This window comes from Notothenia rossii (assembly GCF_949606895.1).
Source record: "Notothenia rossii genome assembly, chromosome: 5".
In the NCBI taxonomy this organism is placed as follows: domain Eukaryota; kingdom Metazoa; phylum Chordata; class Actinopteri; order Perciformes; family Nototheniidae; genus Notothenia; species Notothenia rossii.
In genome coordinates this window covers 30,906,770-30,931,220 of record NC_136903.1, presented here as the reverse complement: position 1 = coordinate 30,931,220, position 24,451 = coordinate 30,906,770, and the positions used below count along the sequence as shown (strand labels likewise).

The 24,451-nt window shown below is 40.1% G+C and overlaps 1 protein-coding gene across 1 annotated transcript in view; it reads right to left on the bottom strand.

The window, feature by feature from the left end:
• The window catches only part of necab2 (N-terminal EF-hand calcium binding protein 2), a 154,681-nt gene that overhangs the window by 55,010 nt on the left and 75,220 nt on the right, over window positions 1–24,451 (bottom strand). Inside the window, exons 6-8 of the mRNA XM_079680327.1 lie at window positions 14,379–14,515; window positions 13,852–13,976; window positions 2,260–2,339 (exon numbers count right to left, since the gene is read on the bottom strand). Coding sequence (XP_079536453.1) covers window positions 2,260–2,339; window positions 13,852–13,976; window positions 14,379–14,515 — 342 coding nt within the window. The remainder of the gene's footprint in view (window positions 1–2,259; window positions 2,340–13,851; window positions 13,977–14,378; window positions 14,516–24,451) is intronic.

Sequence of the window (24,451 nt, the reverse complement as noted above, 5' to 3'; positions counted from 1 at the left end):
AAGGCAATTCAATCACTTCTCCTACAGTAAAGGTCACTTGACCTAATGGAACAATATTACCTAAACCTGGACAATTTGTAAGACGTTTTTTAAGTTAGCAGCTGGAGCAAAGGGCTAAAGGTTGGTTCTAAACAGGCCTCACAGTACATACAGTAGGTCTGTTTAGACAAACAATGTTTTTGGAAAACCAGGGCTAATGTAGTATAAGTATAATACCTGATGAAACATTTGTTCTCTATTTTGTTATCATCTATTTCCCCATAAGTATATTGTATTTAGTTGTGCATAGCATGTGCATCACTATGTTTAGAAAAGTATTGTGGACACTTTTAGATTAAAACAACGCGTAACGTAGGGCATACTATTTGTTAACCACGCCTAAAGACTGGCTTTGCTGGGCAAAGCAGAGGCGATGTTTGCTTTTCTCTTTTCTTTTCAAAGTATTCTAATAGTAATTGTTCACATTTTTTGATTGCACCTCTAAGGTTCCCAGAAATACATCTACCTAGTGTAAACGGATGAATGTTCTTTTTCATAATATTACCTTCTGAATGCTATTTTTCACATTTATTTTTAGTAAATGTTACTTTAAGAAAGTGGTTGGAATAAAATTGGCCCTTTTTAAAAAAGTAGTGGGGCCATGTAACCAGCGTAAATGATGCGTATGATTCATGGGTCTGTGTCCTCTTTTTGGCAGACATGCGCTGGTAGGGCGCTGACGAGAGCTTCCTCCTTGTTTCTTTAACAACGATATCTCGACAACGTATCACCGCGGTTGTACGACAAAGTGGTGTCGACTTCTTGGAGTTAATCATCTCTTTGAGTTACAAAATGTTAAAAAAAAGATGCTTGCTCTCACACTTTGTTAGAATGAGCTTTAACACTTAATCTGACAGCCATATAGTAAGGAGGAAGATCTGCGTATGGCAATAAAAGTTCAACACTCACCGTCAGCAACATTCAGGGTTTGGACGGTTAATCTGCTCAAGAAAATGTGCTTTTCGTTCTTTGTTATTATTGCTTCAAACTGAACGAAACGGCCAAAAACGGGGGGATACGTATTGTAACCCTAGCTCTATAAGCACAGGCGGAGCCCTCTACTGGACTCTATTGGTACTACTCTCATCAATGATACGCGAGTGTTCACACACGGAAGTTGTATAAAAGTAGCCGGCCAATCAGGGCGAGCCTACCTCAATGCGCGGGCAGGCTCACAGTATATAAGGCAGATACACCTCCTGACTGTCATCCTACACCCTCTTCAGCGAGCGGCATAGGGAAGACAGGGCCCCTAGGTAGAGGCCTTCACCTGTGCTTATAGAACTAGGGTTACAATACGTAACCCCCCGTTCTATCTCACACAGGCTCTGCCCTCTACTGGACTCTATGGGTACAGTGGGTGGAGCCCCAATGAATAAACGCCCTTTCGCCCCACACATTGACCAACCACACTGCCTCTGACCGGCCTTTGGTTAACAGCCATCGCACCCCAACTTCCTATCACCCTATCACTTGGCTGGGTAGAGCCTAATTGGTCTGAATAAGCCCATAGCTCCACCCTGCAGGTGCCAGCGCAAGTGACTACACACTGCGCACCACGTTTCCCAAGTCCCTAAGGAGCAAGGGAAAACGTAAGTGTGCTATGTGTGCACAGACCTCAGTGGGGAAGGCTTCCAGCCCTGTATGGGGCTTACTGCGCACCATGTTTCCCAGGTCCCTAAGGAGCAAGGGAAAACGTAAGTGTGCTATGTGCGCACAGACCTCAGTGGGGAAGGCTTCCAGCCCTGTATGGGGCTTACTGCGCACCATGTTTCCCAGGTCCCTAAGGAGTATGGGAAAACGTAAGTGTATTATGTCCCAGGGGGTCAAATACAGCTTATCGATCCACAGCCCCCCTCTTTTCACCAGTCCTGTGTTGCCTCAGCAAGCACAGACGAGGAGAAGGAGCCAGACATGTCCAAGAGATAGAACCTTATGAATGGGCTTGGCGTAGACCAAGACGCCACCGTACATATGTCCTCCACACTCACGCCGTCGAACAAGGCTGTCGAGTGTGCACGGACCCCAGTGCTTTATGGCAGAAATAATTATTTGGTTACAAGGAAAACAAGTAAGATCAAATCACTGTCTGTCATATCATTTAATACTCAGGCTTTGATTGAGATAGGGATTAGGCAGTGGTATTGGTTAGAGTTAGTATTCATGAAATAACGTAACCATATGCCAAAACAAGTTAACCTGCGTGTCTGTATTCTTTACCTTATTCTCCAGTCGCCCGATCAGTTCAGCCAGGCGGTTGATCTGAGAGTCCAAACCTTCTTTCCTCACTTCTACAACACCTGCAACATACAAGTATAAACAAACATTAACATCGCTACTAAATGGGTTGTGACAAGATCTGATGCAGCTGGATTACAATTATTCAAATATGTCTTATACATAAAGAGATCACATTTCCCAAGCGTGACCACATGTGATATAATCTTTTGTTTGTAATTTCCTTTAAACCTGACAATAAATAACTCATCCATATACATGTTATCCTGATAAGGTAATAGCCTTTTGGACAAGTGGTAGTGCCCTATGTTACTGATTGGTAACATGGTCGGCAAACTGCACCCTTTGGAGAGGTGCAAGAAGAGTCCTAAAACCCCAAAATTAGATAGCATCTTACCCCTTCCCTCTTGAAAGTCATTTTTGTACGTGTCAAGAAGATAAATTCTAAGAAAAAACTATAATAACATTGAAATATAGCAATATTTATATGAAATATGGATTAAATATATATATATACCCGTAAAAATAAAATATAACAAAATATCTGCAGTTACAATGTGCAATGTGCAAAATGTGGAGATTATCCTGCTTAACAAAACTTGTAAGGAAGTGTAACTTCTGGGCCGGCTTAAAAAATGAATTACTGCACCATTCTATAGGTACAATAAAATATGGCTTCCCTGAGCAGTAACTGGACACAGTACATGAGGAACTATACCAAGTAACGATACACCTTCTTTTCTCTTTCCTTCTCATCTCTCTCAGTTCACTCCCATTCTTTCATCATGAATATTTCATGTGAAGTGGGAGTTCCAAAGGGGCTGATAAATAGGCAATTATATCTGTTTATCGTAAGGATCTCGGCCTGTTCAAAGACAGAAGAAAAAAGTATTGATGGGACCCTGCTCGAGGAGGTGCTCTGTTTAGCTCTATTTGCAGCATACATTTTAGATACCACACTGGACTCTTTGTGATTAGCTGTGGTCTTAAAGCAATATTTTCTTTGGTAGAAAATGATTTTGTAGCACGAAATACAATGGGTTAGAGGAGTCTATCTCTTGCATTATTGCTTTTTAATAATTAATTATCAACAAAATGTCATATAACCTTGCTTTACCATGAATGGGTGTTAAGAGGGCTAATTAGGCTAAGTTTATTACGTTTTTAATGGTTTAAAGTGGTACAGATTGGTGCTTCTTGTGGCATTTTATAAATACAATTATTTAAAAAAATTATTTTCTTTAAAACAAAGTCATTTGTTTTTTGGCATAGCATGTTATTGATCTTTCTGATCTCTTTTCTTTATTTATGTTTTTTATATTTAGATTACAGATTTGTTAATCATAGAAGTGTGTGAGGAATTACAGCCTTTGAATTTTAGCAGTAAGGGGAGGGTGGGCTCAATTGACTTTCTCCTCAATTAAACCTGATTTGAGTAACTCCATGTTCACCTAATTTAACTTTCCATATTGTGTCTGTGAGTATTTAAATGTGCTCACATGAATCATGAAAAAAAAGTGTCCTTAATCTCTTAATTTAAGTGACTCAAAAGGTTCACAGCTGTTTGTTCTGACTTCTTCCCATCTTTTTATTAGATACATTTCGGACTTGACGGAACAGGCAGCCTACTAGAAGTTATACCAAAGATACCAAAGGTGTAAGTCTCGTACTGCATGTCTAAAAGTTAGTGGACAGATGTAAGGATGGGTAAAATGTCAGATTTTTACGCAAAATACTGGGGTTTACAGTACATCCCGTCAAAACTGAAACTCATTTGAAATTTTAACAAGCGTTTCTAGAAAGAAGTAAGACATTAGCTAATGGTCATTTTAAGGTTTCAAATTTTTATTTTGTTCCTCTACCGTGACATGTTTACATGCTTTAATGTTCAAAAAGGTCTTTATTTCTCTCATACTGGCTGTGTTGCACCACCCTTTTTCACCCTCTGTCTTAAACCACAGCTCTGTAGTGATTGGTCAACCACTGAGAGATATCCCGCCCCTTAGCCTATAATCTACAATGTGTTGGAGCGCTAGCCAATAGAAGTGCATGTGTTTTGTATTGATGTCATTATGTTATGCAAGTAAACAAAGTACAATGGAGTCGTTTCAGAATGTGCAGGAGAGAAAGTCCCTTTTGAGGGAACTTTGGGATTTTAGCCTTTGCAGACCATTTACACAAAGCCCCTTTAACTTTAAGTATGGTTACCATTTTTCTGAATTTCAAAACTTTCTTGGTTGTGATTTGAGATAAACATGATTGCTATTTCAGAACGTTATAAAACATCTCCTAATATCAAAGTTCTGTCCCGCTCTATGGGTTCAATAGGCCCTAATATATGTATTTTTTATTCCAGGGAATGCAATGGAATGTCCAAAAAACAGGGGATTCAAGCTGGATGCAAATCCACCGATGTAGCTAGGTGGAAAAATAAATCTCAGCAGAGGAAAAAAACAAGTCATACAACAAAACATCATAGATTTGACATCTGCCTCAGCCAGGGCCGGTCTTTGGCATAGGCGAGCGACATAGGCGGTCGCCTAGGGCGCCAGATCTGGGGGGGCGCTGCACTGGTAGTTCTGGGAGGGAAAACCTTTGTTTTGACTGTTTGGTTGATCCTAATTTTCAGCCTTGATGTAACAACATTCATAATTAAGTCAAGGTAACACCCTTTTCACCCCGGTTACACTTTTAACTTGCCCTGTACGATGGGCGCTGTAAGTGATGAAAGTGGGGGATGTTGACTTATCAGGCGCCCACAGCTCACAGCCAAAGTGCGAGCGAGCCTCCGAGCGAGCAAGAGAGAGAGAGGGCGCGCATCGGTACCGCGAATTGTTGTTGGATTGAGTCTGATGACTACAGCTCAGTGAGGTAAAGGACTCTGAGTGTTTAGATAGTTCACTTTAGTTTAAGTTATCTCAGTGGGTCGTTGCGGGGAAATTATACAGATGGCTAGTCCGCCCCTGAAAATGTCTATGCAAACGTTATTATTAATAATTTTTTATAATTAAAATATTAATATTAAAAAAATATATAATTAAAATAAAAAAATTATTAAAAAAATTAATGATTTTTTTTTTTCATTTTTATTTTATAGATATCATTTAAAACTGGAGATATTAAAAAAATGCATGAATAAATAAATGTTAACTAGGTAAAATAAGATATAAATGAACAACAAAAATAAAATACATTATATTTATTTGTTATTGGCTATGGTAGGTTATTGGTTATGTTCACATACTTATTTGGTTATTAACCAGTTTAGCCCTGAGCCTGTTTTTCAGGTCTCAGGCTTGAAAATGACATTCCCAGAACAAATGACCATATGTTCCTTCTAAAAGGCGTAAATTAATAATCTTTTTTCTCAAAGTAATGATAAACCTGTGAGTTGGATTTAGAAAAGTCAGAATCAATATAGATTCAGATTGAACATAGTAAAAAAACTATAAATTGTAAATTATACTTTAGTTTCCGTCCCAAAAATATTTTTTACTTACTGTATAGTGAAAACTACCCTTGGATGATGGTAAGGGAGACTAAAAGCTTTATGAATCCAAAGTACAACATACAGTATAATAAGTACCCTGTATCAACATTGATGCAAAACAAGTAACATTTGACCTTTTTAGAGAGGTTTAGCAAAAAAAACTCCACCTCTGAGGTGATTTGGGTGGAAATGGGGGTTTTACCGTTTCTCTGGAACCCATTGGTCGATTTTGGTGATTGACATCTCTTTCTAACCGTTAGAGCCAATAGAATCGATGGGGAATCTCCCCACACACACACACATGGTAAAACAAAAAGGTGGGGGCTTTCCGCACGCAGTTTTGCACCAGAGTCAAGCTGTCTCTAGGTCTGACATCTCAAAACCGAAAAGCAGGTTTATTGCTCATGGATTATCAGAAATAATTTCATATTGTTTTAATGCCATTGAAGACCACTTTTGACCAGGCTACTACACAGGTGAGCCATGTTAGCGTTTTTAGCTACCTAGCGCCATATGTTTTGATGTCTGTTCTTGTTATTATCTCCGAGAGTTCGTATAATTGAGTGATAATCAAGGGTACCCCTCGATTCTGTGTCTCCTCACGATGTGAAACGATGGGTTGGATGTGCAAATATAAATAATAAGGTTTTGTGAGTGAATTTCGGTGCAGTCATCTGTTAACATTCAGAGGCTCAGCGTTAGCATTGTGTTTTTTTTGTTGAAAAAAATATAAAAATGATCAATTAGATGAGTTTCTTCCCGTTACATGGATATAAAACATTCATAGTTATTAAATGAACATGCCCTTAGACACTGTTTCCTGCAAGATGTTGCAGGAGGGCCCCGGTACCGGGGTCTCTCGTGCTTAACAGGTTCAAATGTAAACCGATCTTTTTCATATGGGTGTTTAGAGTTGTACCCCCTAGATTTAGTCTCTAGTAATTCTGCTCAAATTGCACCAGATAGAAGCATTTTACTTTAAAATGTTGAAACAAATCTTTCCGGGGGGGGGGGGGGGGGCATACCCCCGGACCCCCCTAGAGGATGTGACGTACACCCCCCAATTAAAACATGTTCATACAATAAAGAATACATTTGAAACCTTCTTTATGTATATAATATAACCAACATGTCAATACGTTTCAGTTTTAGTAGAGATTTTTCATTTATTCTTTATATATTCTATTGTTTATTGCTTGGAGGGGGGGGTCACCAAATCATAATCTCGCCTAGGGCACCAAAATGTCTAGGACCGGCCCTGGTCTCAGCAGACTGGAAAACATATGGTGACTCCCTTCTCTTCTCCATCACAGTCACATAATGTCAGGCACAGCTGGGTTTGCACACACAGGTGCACAAATACACGTGTATTTTTAGACTTAACCATACAAGAATTGTTATAATTCAAGACTATAAATTTGGTACCACTTCCTGAAACAGCTCCTGTGCAACCATAGCGAAGCAAAAATAACTATGCACAGCAGGCCTGTCAAGACTAGGATTTTGCCATATTGAAAAGCTTTGCATGAGGCTGTAGTTAGAGCAATACCCAATACTTTGAAACTGAAAGGGTATGTTTTTAAATGTAGCCTTTTTAAAAACCAAAAGTAAGTCTATGGAATGGATTTCACTGTGTCCTAACCTGCTCTACTGTATGCTCCTCTGGCTATGAAGCCTATTACGGACAGTTAGGGCAGACATGGCTGCTGCATTTAAGTAGTCATCAACTACGGCCGGAAAACAATTGAATTAGTCAAATAGATCAAGTAAGATATAAACTTTTTTTGCACCAAATAACAAGAATCAAATTTCTCTTCAAAAACTGTTCTTATAGACCCAGCAAGACTCAACTGATGTAGGGAGGACCAACTTTGCAGTTGGTGAAATAGCAAAGTCATCTGGTTTCTCTAATATGCTTTTTACAACAAACCCGCAATCTGATTGGACTAACCCCTGGCAGTCTTTTCTAAACGGGTGGATGCTGTTTGACTGCAGTAACTACGCTTTCTTTCACGGATAGCATGTATATTTCCTATTCTTAATAGCCTATATCGTTGTTATATTACATACTGTTGGAAATGATTTATCAAACAAATCTATGCTCACCATATGATGTCCATCTTCATTAGAATGCCATCTTAAAAGCTGCCTTACCACTTCTTAATCACAGCACTATGTTTTAACCCCAGGTAAACGATTAGCACATTGTCAAATGTAAAAGCCTTAGCTACAGAAAAGCCTAGCATTACTTTAAATTCCAATAAGGACATAATTAACTAACTATATGTTAAATTACGAGTTAAGAAATTAGCACATTTGCTATCTAGCATTTCCCTAGTGTGAAGCCCTGGATGCTATCAGAGTTTCAGCTATTATTAGCAACTTTGTTCTTTGAAATATTTTTCTCGAATTCATTAGTTAGGCTACTCCTCATAATAATAAATGCCTTTTCTCTTGTAATGGTAGAAGGGTAAACAAATAGTAAAATAATTTAATATGGGCTGCGCTACATAAGCTAGCTATCTTTGTAAACATCAGTTCAAGGCTTGACAAGTGAAACAGTAACTACAGTAGGGAACAGATAATCACTGCTCACAAGACATGGCTATTAGACTTGCAAAAATAAACATAGGGATAATATTAATCACATCAATTTTAGCCGCAAGTAAGGACACACGCATTCCTATCTGAATGTACACACTGACAGCCTGTGCCTGAGAAAGCACTGAACAATAACCTGCAGTTCATTTACAATTAAAAGTCTTCAGCAGAGTGTCTGTGTTGGAGTGTCAGATGCACTTAGAGGAGATATGCAGTGAAGCGTTGCACACAGCAAACACCACAGTATTGGCTGCTCAACTTAAAGGTGGTGGTGGATATTTTTAGCTCTCTTATTTACATTCCCCCGGCTTATTATTTTTCTCGCTCTTTGTTTCTTCCCCCAGATGTCTCCCACTCAATGCTTTTTCCATTCGCTCAAATTTCTGTCTATCTTACTGCAAATACTTGGCATCAAAACCAAACTTCAATGTGAATTCATATGAGTGCATGTAAGTGGAGAAGAACAATCAGGGAAGAAGAAATTATGAGTGCAGGAGGAATTCATGTATTATGGAGGAGGGTAGGCAGTAGGACAGAGGAAGAGGGAGTCATTAATCAATCGACTTGTCCTTACTCCAGACAAAGTGCAGCTCACATGAAGGTCCTCATTTGTCAGAGCTTCTTAGATATACAGTAAAGAAAGTATGGGGGTAGGCATTGGCTAGATTTAGGAACATTTGATCTGATATGCCAAGGAATTAAGGCAAAGTATATCCAATAAGTGCTTACCTTGATTTTAGAATACGCTTTACTTCAAAGAGATTATTTTTTTGAAGTGGAATTTTATGAAATACTTGTTCAAAGTCAGTGTATTAACTACAATAGATTGGCAGTTGAAACACCCCCAAATTTGAAGAAGAAGACAAGAGAGTGGAGAAATCATTAACAAAAGTTATTTAGCCACCTTGATATAATTTAACATATTTTCATTGGTTAACATTGCCATCAGAAAGTCAGTAATTTATCATGTAAGAAAAATACCTGAGCTCTGTAAAGTGCCTTCACCTTCATATATTTATAGCATACATCTGTTAACTGCTCAAACTGCTATTTTACATGTATATAACCAGTGGTGTAGTGGGGATTTTTTTACTGGGTGGACGGGGTGGACGGGGTGGACGGGGAGAGACACTATGGACACGCTTGTGAACTGTCAACGGTGGGGGTACACTGTGTGTGGACCTCTGTGTCGCCTGTCAGCGCAACTTACACGATGACAATATAATAATAAAGGGCGGTGCTGGTCGTCAGCGAAACGATCCGGCCTTTCTGCGCTACTGTCACTCAAATGCGGGACATAGTCTGAATTTGTGGGACGCGGGACAAATAATAAAAATGCTGTGTGTGCAGTCCCGCACAGTGCCGGACACCTGGTCACCCCGCACGCACGCACGCCCTGAATTATCTTACGCTTGCAACATTCTCTTGCCCAATTGTATTTCTATTTCTTCTAGCACTATTTATGTTTTTTATATTTATATATATACTTTAGCAATTGTTCAAATTACAATAAAGCCATTGAAACTAATATTGGAATGTGAGATTCTGGTCTACAGCTGCCTCTATTGGTTTGTTTGTGTACTTGTATTACTTTTGTTTGTTCAGATTAATCAAAATCACTCAATAACACAAACAAACGATCCTATTTAGGCGTTATTCTGCGAGGTAAACATACTGTTTTTGTCAATGGTGTCTGGAGGCTTCTCCATAATGTAGTCTTTATTGCTTGGATCTGATTTGACAAACATGCTGACTACATCAGATAAATAATGCCGATGGATAAGTACCTCATAAAAACCCACTTTGAAACATCCAAACTATCCCTTTAAACCCTCCATGTCACATTCATGGGCAGAGTATAAAGATGTAATGAACTGTTAACACACTTCAACGTAGTAGTGAAGATGTACAGTATAAGGGCATTTGGAAAACCTTCTTGGCATGCCTGTAAATATAGCCTTCAGTGCAGTAAGCCTAGTAATCTGGCTTCAAGCTAAAATGAAAAATAAAAACATGTTTTATCTTCTGCAAAAGTAAAGCTGACCACAGCAGCAGTTTTGGTCAATATAATGAAATGTCTCCACCTTCAACATGGAGGTTGTAAAATGACCAGTAAAGCCCAGGTTCAAATTCCCAAACCAACTAGGAGATGCTGTAATCCTGCCGTGCTTTAAACTTCAGCAACAGCTACTGTCCTGCTGTTCTGAGCGCAAATAGCTGACCTCTATTCTGATTCAGTTTAGCAGTTAAAACATTTCCAAGGCTGTGACTCTTGTTTGTACTGTAGCTTTCTTTATGACATGCTGTAAGCTCAAATGTATTGTGGAATACAACTTGACAGGTGACAGATGTTTGGATCTGAGGACTGAAAACCCTGGCAGTTTGTGCTGTCATCCCCCCATAATGAATACTTTTTTATTCTACGCAGCACTAGATCTGAAGCACATCAAACATTTCTGCAGAACATGTGCCAATCACAGAAAGAAAACTCTTGAATGTCAAGTTCAGTATGTTTGACCTTTTTATAAAAAATGTCTGCAATTTGATGCCTGAGAACAGAAGAAAAGAGGAAGAAAAGCTGGTATGACGCACACAGACAGCAATCATTACATTTGTGCACAGTGTATGCCCCAAAAAGTATTTAAAAAAGCTTCAAAAAGAATGGAATTAACATAACCTTCACTCTTTTCTTTATAATGACTAGTCGAACTATGGCTGTGCCTCATTTATCACCTGTGTACAGTTTATAATTGGATGGCATTATGTGAAAACATTCTTATCAGACTGAATTTATTTTTTAGTGCCAAGCACTGTTTTGGTAAAACTCTCTGGAATACTAATATGTAATGAACCTGTTTTTCTGTCGGATGATAGAAGATTTATTTTCTTTATTTTTTAGGGAGTTTATATTCTATGCACTTTGAACGGGGATTTGAACATTCTCTTTCAATGAGTAGCAGAATAAATAAAAAGCAGGCTCATTCAGACTCTTCATTAATTAGTATGCTCCACTGGTTTATCACAAAGCTCTCTAATAATAAAAAAGAATAACTCAGGATGAAAGCAAAAGCATTTATTTATCCATGGTGGTATTGAGGTCACAGAAATAACTAGTCATTTTTCTTTGCATGTCTCAGAAATTGTTGTGTATAGAAATATTATGCAACACGCTGCATTTGGAAGCTTTTGAATACATAATGAGGGATTTTATTATACGGAAGAGCATGTACTGTATGTTTAGTTTGACTGTTTCAGGGTATTACACATTCCTATACAGTATTCACCAGGGGCTATTTTATTACCCAGTAGCACTTTGGTTTTCTTTTTATTGGACTGCTTCATCACTGTCAGTGGCTTCTTGCTCATATCGTCTTTGTATCTGGCGAGGGTCAAGGGCCACATACGATATGAGATACTACTCAGCTAAAGAGAAAATATTTCCTCCGTTATTCTTTTTCCACGGACAGGTTTATCAATAATTCAGCAGAAAAAGCTTAAAGCTATAAAACAGCCGACTATTTTACTATTTATTTTAAGTATTGCAAGGAACACTATTGACAATAATAGTCAACCAATTGTATATTGATTCTTTCTCAAGCTACAGTGATTTCTACTTACAGAGCAATTAAGTTCAATTGACATCATTACAAGTTGATTGAATGATGCAAAGGAAAATCTGTCATTATGTGAAGGATGTATTGAATGTTGTTTCTTGCATTGAAAAATATCTATGAACACCCCTACAAAATAATTTACCATGATTATTTAATATTATGCCTCTTTATACTTCTACTCCTCTACATTTTGTAAGCCAACATTTTTACTTTGTACTCTTCTAGATTCCTCTAACAGTTTAAGTGCCTTTAAAGATTTAGATTATTAGCTAATGTTGGGGAAATATTTTCCAAGGTCCATAACTTTGACCCAGTTTATCAGTTCAAACTGTCCTGACTGAGCACAGGCACCTGTAACCTTGGCTGCTGTGCTCTGTGTTCTGTCTCCCTGTTCCTGCCTGTTGGCGTCAGAGGATAGAGGTGTTATGGTTCCATCTTGTTATGCAGCATGTTGATGATTCTCTCTGAACTAGCAAAATACATGGGTCTGGGGTAGAGTTCTTCAGATTTGACGTGGCAACTCTACCATGAAGTCAGAATCTCTGGCTCTTGGACTTGTGATGTGAATTCTCCGGCCGAAGCTCCTAAATAAACCATCAGTGTTTGACATCAAAGCTCCTGCTCTTCCCGTGTCTCCTTCATGAGTCGGTGACTCCCACTGCATTGCTACACAGAAGTTTCTCTTACAGCTAATACAAAATATAAATCAACATGGAAATAAACATATTGTCATATAAGTACTGTATGGGTAAATATACCCAGTAGCAGTATATAAAGTAGTTCAAATTATCTCATAATTTCAATATGTATGAATCTGAAATAAGTCATTATGGTGTCATGTACTTTAACTTTAGTAAGATGTTGGCACCTACGTATATGGAAATGACCAGATAATGTCATTTATCATGTTAACCACAGCTTGTCTGTGTTTTTGAGTTGTCTGAACACCTTTAACTGTCACTTGTGAATAACAACATCTGAGGAGTGAAAGTTTAGATCTCCCCACGCCTTGACTCAACTGTGTTTGAATGTTTTTGTTTGAATCTTCTTAAGTTAAGTTTGTGTTACAATAAAGGGAAGCCATATCTCGACAAGTTTTGAAGTGTCATTTCTACAGCAAGCAATTTGTTGGAGTGGGCGCTAAGTGTCGAGGCGAGCGCGCATTGCAGTGTTAACCACCAGCTGGTGGAAGAAGAGAGAGAGAGAGGGAGAAGTTTACAGAGCGAGAAGCAAAGAATAATGAGTGTCCAGCACTTGATCAAAGGGAATTACCAGCTTCAATCAATTTGTGTCTGTTTTAGGAACTGTACCACACACACACCACATAAAAAAAACAGCACTACTGTACATAGCAGATTGAAGTGCCTCCTCTACACTTACATGTTTTACTTTAACACTTTACGATAAAGCCAACTCTCTACCTTCCCTTCCTTCATTTATTTTTATATCTCGTCCCCTCACCTTAGAAATGTTCCTTTACTACCCCCTCCTCATCTCTATTACTCTCTTAACCCTGTTCCCTCCACCAGTTTATTCGTGCTGCCCTTTATGCTGTAGGAGAGCTGCATTAAACCTGTGCAGGTGGCTGATTGAGGTGGAGAGTAGGGATAGGTGATGTGTGTGTGTGTGTGTGTGTGTGTGTGTGTGTGTGTGTGTGTGTGTGTGTGTGTGTGTGTGTGTGTGTGTGTGTGTGTGTGTGTGTGTGTGTGTGTGTGTGTGTGTGTGTGTGTGTGTGTGTGTGTGTGTGTGTGTGTGTGTGTGTGTGTGTGTGTGTGTGTGTGTGTGTGTGTGTGTGTGTGTGTGTGTGTGTGTGTGTGTGTGTGTGTGTGTGTGTGTGTGTGTGTGTGTGTGTGTGTGTGTGTGTGTCACCTGAAGCAGTGTTGACGGTCCTAATAGCCTCCCTGGCAGTGACTCTGTTGTTCGGGGGATAGTCAGGGACGGTGTTTTCGTTGCGCCTCTCTGACATCCGTGGGCTCACCTTGGCAGGTTGATGACTGCAAAAACAGACAGAGGTGGAACAAAATATTTATTAAAATGATAAGACGGGGGGTGAAGGAAAAAGTAATATTGAAATAATTATGAAGTTCAGTAGGATCCACAGGGGATGAAAAATATGAAAATGGGAGTGAAAAAAGATTAAATGTTGTTTTTCTTTCCTATGATTGTGAAGAAAATCAGAGGCTGATTGTTCTGATTGTTTTTGTGTGTGTTTGCGCCTCCATGTGCCAGTCTGTGAGTGTTTGTGGAAGCGACAGACGTTTTAATCAGAAACTATTTGTGATTGAAACGCTGCCTGGTTTTCACTTTGACTGCTGACTATCTGAGTTTTACAGATAATGCCACAATACATGTGTACAGTCATCAACATACACACAGTGCAACTCTCATTGGCTCACCCTGATTGGCTGTGCTGCTCATCAATAGCGTCCACAGCGCTCTCCACAGAGCTCAGTAGAGACTGAATCTGATTGGCTGATTCCTTCAGCAGGAAACGGGTCACAAACTGCTCCACGTTGGTTCCTCTCTCATATACCTGGGTAAACAAGAGAAGAAAATGTATGATTATGTATGTCATTTGTACAACTCATTTGAAACTTAAAGTGAGTCATTCTGTCAACAATTAAACAGCCAAGTGACCATAACAAGTTTTGTTTGTATAAAAAAAATGCACCATATCCTCTTTCTTCACTATTTTCCTGCACAAATCTCTCTGAGTTCCTTCTTTGCCTCCATTTTACGGTTCAAGGGCCTGTCAAGGTAAAGAGGGATTGTTCCTTCTCCCTTCTTTTGCTCAATCTTTTATTCTGCCTCCTCCTTATTCACTGTAGGAGTTTGGCCTTCATTTAAAACCAAAAAACCAAAAAAAAAACAATTTCATACGTTTTAGCCCGAGCTTAAATTCTGGCCTTTAGAGAATTAATTGGTTTGACTGTACCAGCAGGATTAACAAAAGGCCAGACTGAAATGTCGTCCACCTTCTCTTTAGCATTATGACAATAGAAGCCTGTAAATCAATTACATCTTAAGGTGCGAGGCTCAATCACTACTCCAAGCAACACTGATTCGCATAGACAGCTTACACAACGATAGGCAAGGTACGTATTGATCTATGCGTTAACAATCATTTTCATAGACCTGTTGAATTGTTCCAAACGCTACAATGAAACCTTGAGGGAAAATCTATATGTTGCCATGGCATTTTCCAAACAACACATTTATGTTTGGTCAGAAAACCTGAAAAAGCAACAAAAGCTAAAGGCTAATCATTCTGCCAAATTAGGTAATTGAACATCCATAGTGCAATGTTTACATTTTTTACGACTATGATAAAGGAATGACCAATCTAACTCTCCCTGTTATTGGTTTTCCCAACAAAGACAACAATTACTAGCAAATCAGAGGCAGAGTATAGTGGGTCACACCTTTGTTATAATATTATAGTGTCATTCTGTCCTGTCCCGTTGGAGGTCCCGCCAACTACTCTCCTGCCTGGGGTCCTGCCAACCCTATGTCCTGTCCCGTTGGGGGTCCCGCCGACTACTCTTCTGCCGGGGGTCCTGCCAACCCCGTGTCCTGTGCCGTTGGAGGTCCCGCCGACTGCTCTCCTGCCAGGGGACCTGCCAAATCCATGTCCTGTCCCGTTGGGGGCCCCGCCGACTACTCTCCAGCCGGGGGTCCTGCCAACCCTATGTCCTGTCCCGTTGGAGGTCCCGCCGACTGCTCTCCTGCCGGGGGTCCTGCCAACTCCATGTCCTGTCCCGCTGGGGACCCCACCGACTACTCTTCTGCCGGGGGTCCTGCCAACCCTGTGTCCTGTGCCTCTGGGGGTCCCGCCGACAACTCTTCTGCCGGAGGTCCTGCAAACTTCTGGTCCTCTTCCGTGGGGTATCCTGCCGAAGCCTGTCCCGCCGGGTTCCTGTCCGGCTGACACCGGGTCCTGCCCGGCCTCCGGAGCTGTCCCGTCAGCGCCTTCCTGCTGGTCCTCCGGAGTTGTTCCGTCGCCGCCTGCTTCGCCCTCGAGCCCGGCCCCCTGAGAGCCGCGGTCTTCGCCCTCGAGCCCGGCCCCCTGAGTTCCGCGGTCTTCGCCCTCATGCTCGGCCCCCTGAGTTCGCCCGCTGTGGCCTTCGCCCCTCCGTGGACTCTGCATTGCCCCCGGGCCGTCCGCCCGAGACCCCCTCCATGGTCTCTGCCATGGTCTCACGTTTGTAGTTTTGTATGTCTGGTTATGGGTGTTTTCCTCCTTGTATATTGTCTGGTCCTTCTTCCTGTGTTTTTCCTCCCTGTCGTTAGTTTCCCTGGTGTGTCTAATTGTCTGATTATGTTCACCTGTCGCCCTTGTGTTTCTCCTCCCCTGCCCGGCTGTTTCTCGTCTTGTACCCCTCCCTGTATTTAGTCTTGTCTCTTCCTGTGTTCAGTGTTGGTTCGTCTTTTGTTGGTGACTGAGTTCACCGGTGAGTGTTCTGTTTTGTCCGAGTTATTTTCATTATCCTTGAAATAAAGGTTCATCAGAGTTATCTGCATTTGGGTCCTGCTTCCTTCACTCAACCGTAACACAGCAGGCCTTTCAAGCTTTGAATGTCTGCTTATTTTGAAACTGTGTGAATAAGGGTGTACAAAGCACAATTAATAATAGTTTGGATAATAGTTTAAAGAGCATCTTGCAGGTTTTTTTTTTTTCTACATTTATGCTTAAACTTGCTTGAAAATTACAATAAAAAAAGTGAATGTAGGATTTGATATTTTTTACGAGACATAAGGGCAGGAATTCAGAGGGAAAGGAGCAATTTTGAGCTCTGCTCTTAAAAACGGCTTTTTTTTAAGGTCAAACGCGTCATATTACATAACAAAGGGTAAACATCTCCGCTCTCTGACCGCGGGTATAGTTAGTAGTTGCGTTGAGTTGAGCGGTTGTGTTTTAGTGAGCTGGTATTTTTCGGTAGTTTTACATTGTATTTCACCATTTGTAATCATGGTGCAGTATTGTGTTTGTGCAGGTTGCACAAATACTAGCCTGTCAGGACATCGAGTCCACAGTAAAAAGGACCGGAGCTAGCGTTCGTTCCTGGGTGCGTTGTGCATCCACCTCCCTGCAGCACAGAATCCGTATTACTTCTCTCTCCCCCACCCCTTCGCTGCTCTCTCTCTCTCCCCTCCGGTACACGGCACCGTAAGACGTAGTGTGGAGTTGCATTAGGTAACGCTGTGGTGGCTGTACTGCTCCAAGCGTCTCCTTTGTGTTTGTTTCCCCCCCTCTGTGTTGTTAGTGTGTGCGTGGTGGCTGTCACTCCTGGCTCCCGGCTCAACCTCCACTCACCTGCTTCAATCAGCTGTGCACCATCCCCGACTACACACCTGCTTTCCATCAAGCCATTTACAACGACATATCAACGGAGGCTCCACAGCCTTTCTCGCCAGATCGTCAAGTATCAGCCGTATCTCGCATCTCCCCTCCGGTACACAGCACCGTAGTGTGGAGTTGCATTAGGTAACGCGAGATACGGCTGATACTTGCGCATTAGTTTCTGTTATGGACAGTGTTGGGTGTAACGCGTTACAAAAGTAACGGAGTTACAGTAATATATTACTTTTTGCTGTAACGAAGTAATGTAACGCATTACTAATGAAATGTGGGTAATATATTACCCGTTACAATGCTCAGTAACGCAGTTACAACGCATTTTAACCCGAAATTAAATGGTGTTTTGTTTTTTAAGAATGTACTAACATAGCGAGACATTCCGACACTGGACAAATTGTGCGGGTAGATTAGTAAACCTGGTGTTTACCCTTCAGGCTTCGCGTCGAGATCTTCGGGGAAGTTGAACGTTATGCAACCATTCAAAAAAGAGAACGTAGCGAAAAATACAAACAACAAATTGTGTCAGGTGCGCGTGACCTGCTCCACTGCGCGTGCATCATTTCCAAAGTGCTTCCACAGCAGTGACACACATCTGATCTGTGGATAATCATTTATACGAAAATGGTTAAAGCAACCATCACTAAACGCCAGCAACACTGCATCTACTGCAGACAGTAGCAACAGGTCAGATGCGGACATCACGTTACCCTCCGTTGTGGACACTAGCTTACTCCCGCCTGACTCACCGGCCCCGGAGCAGCAGTCTTCGTCGCCCGAAACTACGCCGCCCCTCTGCGGCCCGCAGGTGCCAGGTATATCTAAACAAGTACCCGCCTGTACAGTGGGGTAAGGTGGTCATTTTGCAGCTTGTGGTATAAAAATAGACAATGGCTAGAATATTCATGTGAAAATAGTACCATATTCTGACATGCCTGTAGAAATGTTGGGTCAAAAATAATGCATACAATAGCACAGATGCCTTCACCACGAATGGCTACAAAAATATCTCATATCCCAAGCTTATTATCAACGAGCTGATGTTGCAGCTGAAATGTTCTCCAGGTCACAAAGTCAACCTCACCTGATGATGTGATACCAGTTTTCAAGCACAGTAAATATTCTCTTCCCAGCGTATATGATGGGACCAAGGTGATGATGTAGTAGGCTACATGGTTTTAATAATACTTTTGCCTTTCAATGTTTGCCATTTCAAACCATGAGCATTGTCTAAATAATATTTGCCTTGATTTACAATATGTTAACCTTCATTATAGTCCTTGACAGCGGTCTGTACTGCTGTATTAACAACGTGTCACATGTTAAGAATTTACAATCAGAATGGAGTATTCAACTAAGCCCTGTAATACAAGTTGTTAGTAGCCTTAAGGGCCTACACAGTTGTTATGCTATACCACATTGCCCTTCACTGGATGCATAATGAGCTGCACTAAACTACATTTTAGCATTTAAAATACCTAGCTATTCTTTTGCGGTTATTTTGGTGAAAGTAACTAAAAAGTAACTAAAGTAGTGTAACTCATTACATTTCAGAGACAGTAATATTGTAATGTAACTTATTACTTTCAAAAGAGAGTAATAAGTAATATGTAATATATTACATTTTGGAAGTAACTTGCCCAACACTGGTTATGGATCAGTATCAACAGTCCTGCCAGTAATGTTACTATATTATCATTGCTACGTTAGTTATAGCCTGATATATGATAGCTAACTTCACAATGTTGTGATGTGACGTTAGTTAACATTCTGTAGCTAACGCCGGTGTTACAGTATAAGTTGAGTCATGACAACTGGCGACATTCTATTATTTTCGTCATAGGAATCCGGGGCGTGTACATTGAGGACCCATTGTTGACTTACCAGGAAAGAAACATCGTTTGTCGTTTACGTTCATCTTTTGCTATATCTGCCTTCCTAAGATCACTTTGCTACACATTCAGTACTCGTATGTGAGGTTGTGGGGCAGAGGCCGATATCGTGACGCTTACAGGGAGGTATCGAACATTACAAAGTAGGTGACTGTGTGGATGCCTGTTCAAAACATTGCAAACTTCAATAAATCATTTAAATTATATATTTGTGTCCGACTTTCATTTGTTCATCGTTCTTAATGTGATGTATAGTAGCTTTGATAGCTGTCCATACCTTCAGACAGCCTAAAAGTAAAACACAAGTTGTTTATTCACAGCCTGAACGCTCATCGAGATGACTGGATCAGTCATGACAACTTGTGATCAGCTCCGATTAAATTGTGATATCAATTCTGTAGCTAACCTCCAGGGATCACGTTTATTTTATGAAATACCTGTATCCCTCTCATCACAACACGACTCTACACTGTGCAGTAAAAACAATTACATACATGAAAATAACCTTGATGCATGGGAATTAAACACACAAACTATCTTCCGTGGCTATATTGATATGTCACAGTAACGGTAAACCACAGAAAAATAAGTCCAGCGGGGCACAAGTTGAATATAATACGGTAGTTCTATTATGCCTTTAAGCCTATACGTTTAACCCATAAGAACCCGGACCCATTTCTACTTTTGGGGAAATTAAGGGGAACGTCATTTAGACTAAATAGACACATTTCTGACAAGTAACCCCCCCTAGTGTCAAATATCTGGGCTTTAATGGTAAAGTAACTCTTATTTATAACTTAATTAACAAGGATGATGTTTTGGTTTGCATTTGTTTGAACATACTATGAATTGAAGAATAAAGCATATGTTAACTAAATATAATTGAATCAGCTAAATTAACTGACCAGACCATACTCATATTTCTAATTGTGCATATATGTCACTCCGGGTTTACTGTGAATGTTTAGGGTTAAAGTCCCGATGTGACACCATGTGTCACAGCAATATTTATGGCATTTGTTTCATATCAATTTCATCAAGAAATGTTTCCACAACAGCTTAAATGTAATCAGAATCAGAATACCTTTATTCGTCCCACAGAGGTGACATTTACATTTGTTACAGCAGAAAAGAGCCGAAGACAGCTTAATGTTTAACAAATGACATGTCATGTAAGCATTTGTATTCTTAAATGGCTTGAATATTAACTTTAGCAACAAAAAACCTTTCCAAATCTAGCTAGTTCTGTCACATGTTTTAGCCTGACACATGGACATCTTGGACATGTTGTTATGGGAAGACAAAAGCAAATGACAAGGACCATGACCCCAGACTGTTCAGTGTGTGTCACTTAGGGACTTCATGAGATAGAAAAATCTCATGAGGAATCTGTATAAGGAACTTTCCAGAACCTTTAAATTTCATGTGACACCCGTGTCTAAGCAATTCTGTCTGCCTTCCGTGTTCCTTTTGTTATTTACTTCCTCTCTGCCTTCTTCTGATGATTTATCTGTTAGTTTGTGTGTTTAATTCCCATGCATCAAGGTTATTTTCATGTATGTAATTGTTTTTCCTGCACAGTGTAGAGTCGTGTTGTGATGAGAGGGATACAGGTATTTCATAAAATAAACGTGATCCCTGGAGGTTAGCTACAGAATTGATATCACAATTTAATCGGAGCTGATCACAAGTTGTCATGACTGATCCAGTCATCTCGATGAGCGTTCAGGCTGTGAATAAACAACTTGTGTTTTACTTTTAGGCTGTCTGAAGGTATGGACAGCTATCAAAGCTACTATACATCACATTAAGAACGATGAACAAATGAAAGTCGGACACAAATATATAATTTAAATGATTTATTGAAGTTTGCAATGTTTTGAACAGGCATCCACACAGTCACCTACTTTGAAATGTTCGATACCTCCCTGTAAGCGTCACGATATCGGCCTCTGCCCCACAACCTCACATACGAGTACTGAATGTGCAGCAAAGGGATCTTAGGAAGGCAGATATAGCAAAAGATGAACGTAAACGACAAACGATGTTTCTTTCCTGGTAAGTCAACAATGGGTCCTCAATGTACACGCCCCGGATTCCTATGACGAAAATAATAGAATGTCGCCAGTTGTCATGACTCAACTTATACTGTAACACCGGTCACTCACCAAGATAGCTTCCCAGTTATCCACTGGTTCTCCTCACACCACAGCTCAATTTCTCTCCGATGGCCGTTATTTCTTCTAATCCTTGGCTGCTCCTGGTCTCTTTGATGCCTAGCAGGCTCATAATTATAAGGTTGTGGTCCGTCATATGCATTTGAATATTCATGTTCAACTTCTTCTGTGTCTTCTGTGTCGAAACTAGCATTGGGATCCATGTTTATTAATACGTTACACCGGCTGCTCTCCCCCTTGTTTCCACCTTGTTACGTCAAACGCGGGAGGTCACGTGCCGAGGCTTTTTTATGCGGAAGTGAACATTTCTTACAAAAACGACGCCAGATGTCACTGTAGTGTATATTTCTGTAATTGTTTTTGAAAATCTAGTGTATTCATCATTTTCCTACACATTTATTCACAGGTGTCTTTAACCTGGAAGTTGCTCTTTAAGGCTTTTCAAAAATAAAAAACCATAGAGCAATATTATAAAGAGTGAATTAAACATGTGTTTGTTTGCTCTCTAGGTTACAGTAAGCTGCAACTGTTAATGTGTCCGGCTAACAAGCTTAGTAGGCCTACCCACACTGCCTCTGAAATAACACTATGTTAAAAACAGTCAACAAATTAATAACATCACTTTTTTTGAGACTAACAATAATAACATACATTTACAACTTTCGCATTCAATGTGTAGATATAGCCTTTAAAAGCTAGTGTATGCAAATGCTATCTCTGTTCTTACCTTCTCTTTGTTGGATTTAGGAACGTTCTACTAAAACAGCAGTTAGTCCTCATCTTTAAGAAATCTACTATTGTTTCTCTTTTTTGTTTGATAAGAATGTATGATGCGAGTCAACGTTTGAATTTGACCTGACTAGCTTAATTAGCTTGCAACAGGTGATGAAGGAGGCTAGTGACAGATGCTATTTAAGGTGAATAGATGATGGTCAATGGCTAAAAATAAAAAGCCTGGTTTTTCCCGATGTCTGAAATCTATCAACAATATGTTTAAAATATTTTTTTCGGGCACAACCTCACTCATCATACATTGTTTTAAATGACACTCACTCTTCACCATAAATAACACAGCTTTTCTATAGGGTCAAATTAATATATTTTCTAAACCGTCTCACTATGTATGCGCTCAACTTTATTACTACGCGGCAGCGGTGTATAGCCGAATCACATCCCCACCCTCACTCATGTCACATTTTGTGAACTGGCCATCGGGAATACCGGGAGTTTTCCCGGTGGGCCGGTGCTGTTCGTGGGCCGGAGGGCCGCTCGGAATTGAAAAAAAATACAATATGCCGCGCATTAAGTGGGCCTGTCTGTCAATTAAACCCTGGGCCACTTTTTCCCCCCAGTCAGCCACTGGTTGGGGGGGGGGGGGGGGGGCCATGAGCGCTCAGTGCCCAGGGGCCCCTGGAGGTACTAATCCGGCCTTGGTGTAACCTATGTATATAGAGAGTTAACCTGCAACACTTATCACTGTTACGTTTGCTGTCTGAAAATGTTTAGCTGAAGGTGTAGCAAAAGTGACAAATGGGGGCGGGGTTTATCAAAAATCAAATAGATGTTGGAGCTTTACTGTAATATTTCACTTTTGAAGATTAGAAGAAACTAAACCTCTATGTCAGACGCCAGGCCATAATTGACTACATAGTACTCCAGAGAGCAAAGTCAGTCAGTCGTGACCAGACTATCAGAAGTCACAGTGCAGTGAATCAGAGATACAATTAATGTGCCGACCAAAAAATCCCATGAGACGCAGAGTCACAAAGGACATAATTTACTTATAGTCATTGAACAACAGTCAATGGCTATGACATACAGTACATGTGTGCACACAAACATTAAACATGCAAACACACAAAGGCCTACAGGCCCATTCTCATCTTCTAATGTGTGTCTTGACAACAGCAACCACACTTTTCTTTTGTGATACAACCAAGATAAATCACTGTGAAATCTAGCATCTTGTTGTCATGTTAACCTGACGACTCACTAATGACTACCATGCTGAGATTCAATTTCCAAAGAGAGATACATGTCTATATGATCCGAAATTACAAATAGGAATGTTTTCAGTTTTGTCAAAGAGATTACAAATGTATTATGAATCCATTATAGGCACTTAGTCATTAAATAAGGAAATGCTGATATATTCTTCTATACAGCATGTCATTTATTTAGCATATTGAGTATGCTTATTTATTTCTCTACATCAGGACTGATGTGTGTGGAACATTTAAAACACTAAAATAAACTAAAGAATTCACCTTAGGTGGAATTCTAGCAATACTTATATATTGATGCATGTGTTCAACCTAATGCACCACCAATTGTCTTTTTTCTAGAAACCTGAAATTATTTAGTATGATTATTTATGTGTATGAGTGCAGACCATATCTTTTTAAAGCTTCACTGCTTATGCACCTGGAGTCCTATTAGATTACATTTGAATGAACGTTATGGTGCCACTGAGGCCAGATACATCAGACTAGCCCTGCAAACAAGATTTGCGAAAATGGAGAAACATAAATGCAAATGACTTTAATTTAAGTATGAACTATAAAGAAACATTTACTGTACAGTTAAATCACGATTTGTGCTCCGCAGAAAAATTGCAACCCACATAACTTGAAGGATTCAGCAAATAATTTGAACAAGAATAGAAATGTGCCTATGGGCCTGCAGTATATCTATTTTTAAAGTTGGGCAATCTGGGGGAGAGTTCAGGCAATTTTATTTACCTTTTTAAAACCAACATCTCACAGAGTATTGCCACTTTAATAAAGTAGGACTCAAGGCCTTAACAGCTGATACTGTACTCTGGGACCTTTTGCCTTGTATAGTTGATCCAGTTTTGGAAGGAATGCAGCATCAGCAGAAAATCCAAACCACAGTCGACTGATTCAAATTTACTGTGTGCGTTTACCTGCTTGAAAATGTAGCTTATATTTAAAACATTTGCTCCAAAGTTTATTTCTTTCTTCCACTGTCTTCCCCTTTGTCCTCTAGTCTACTGTATGTGTCTATCATACCTTCTCCATCTC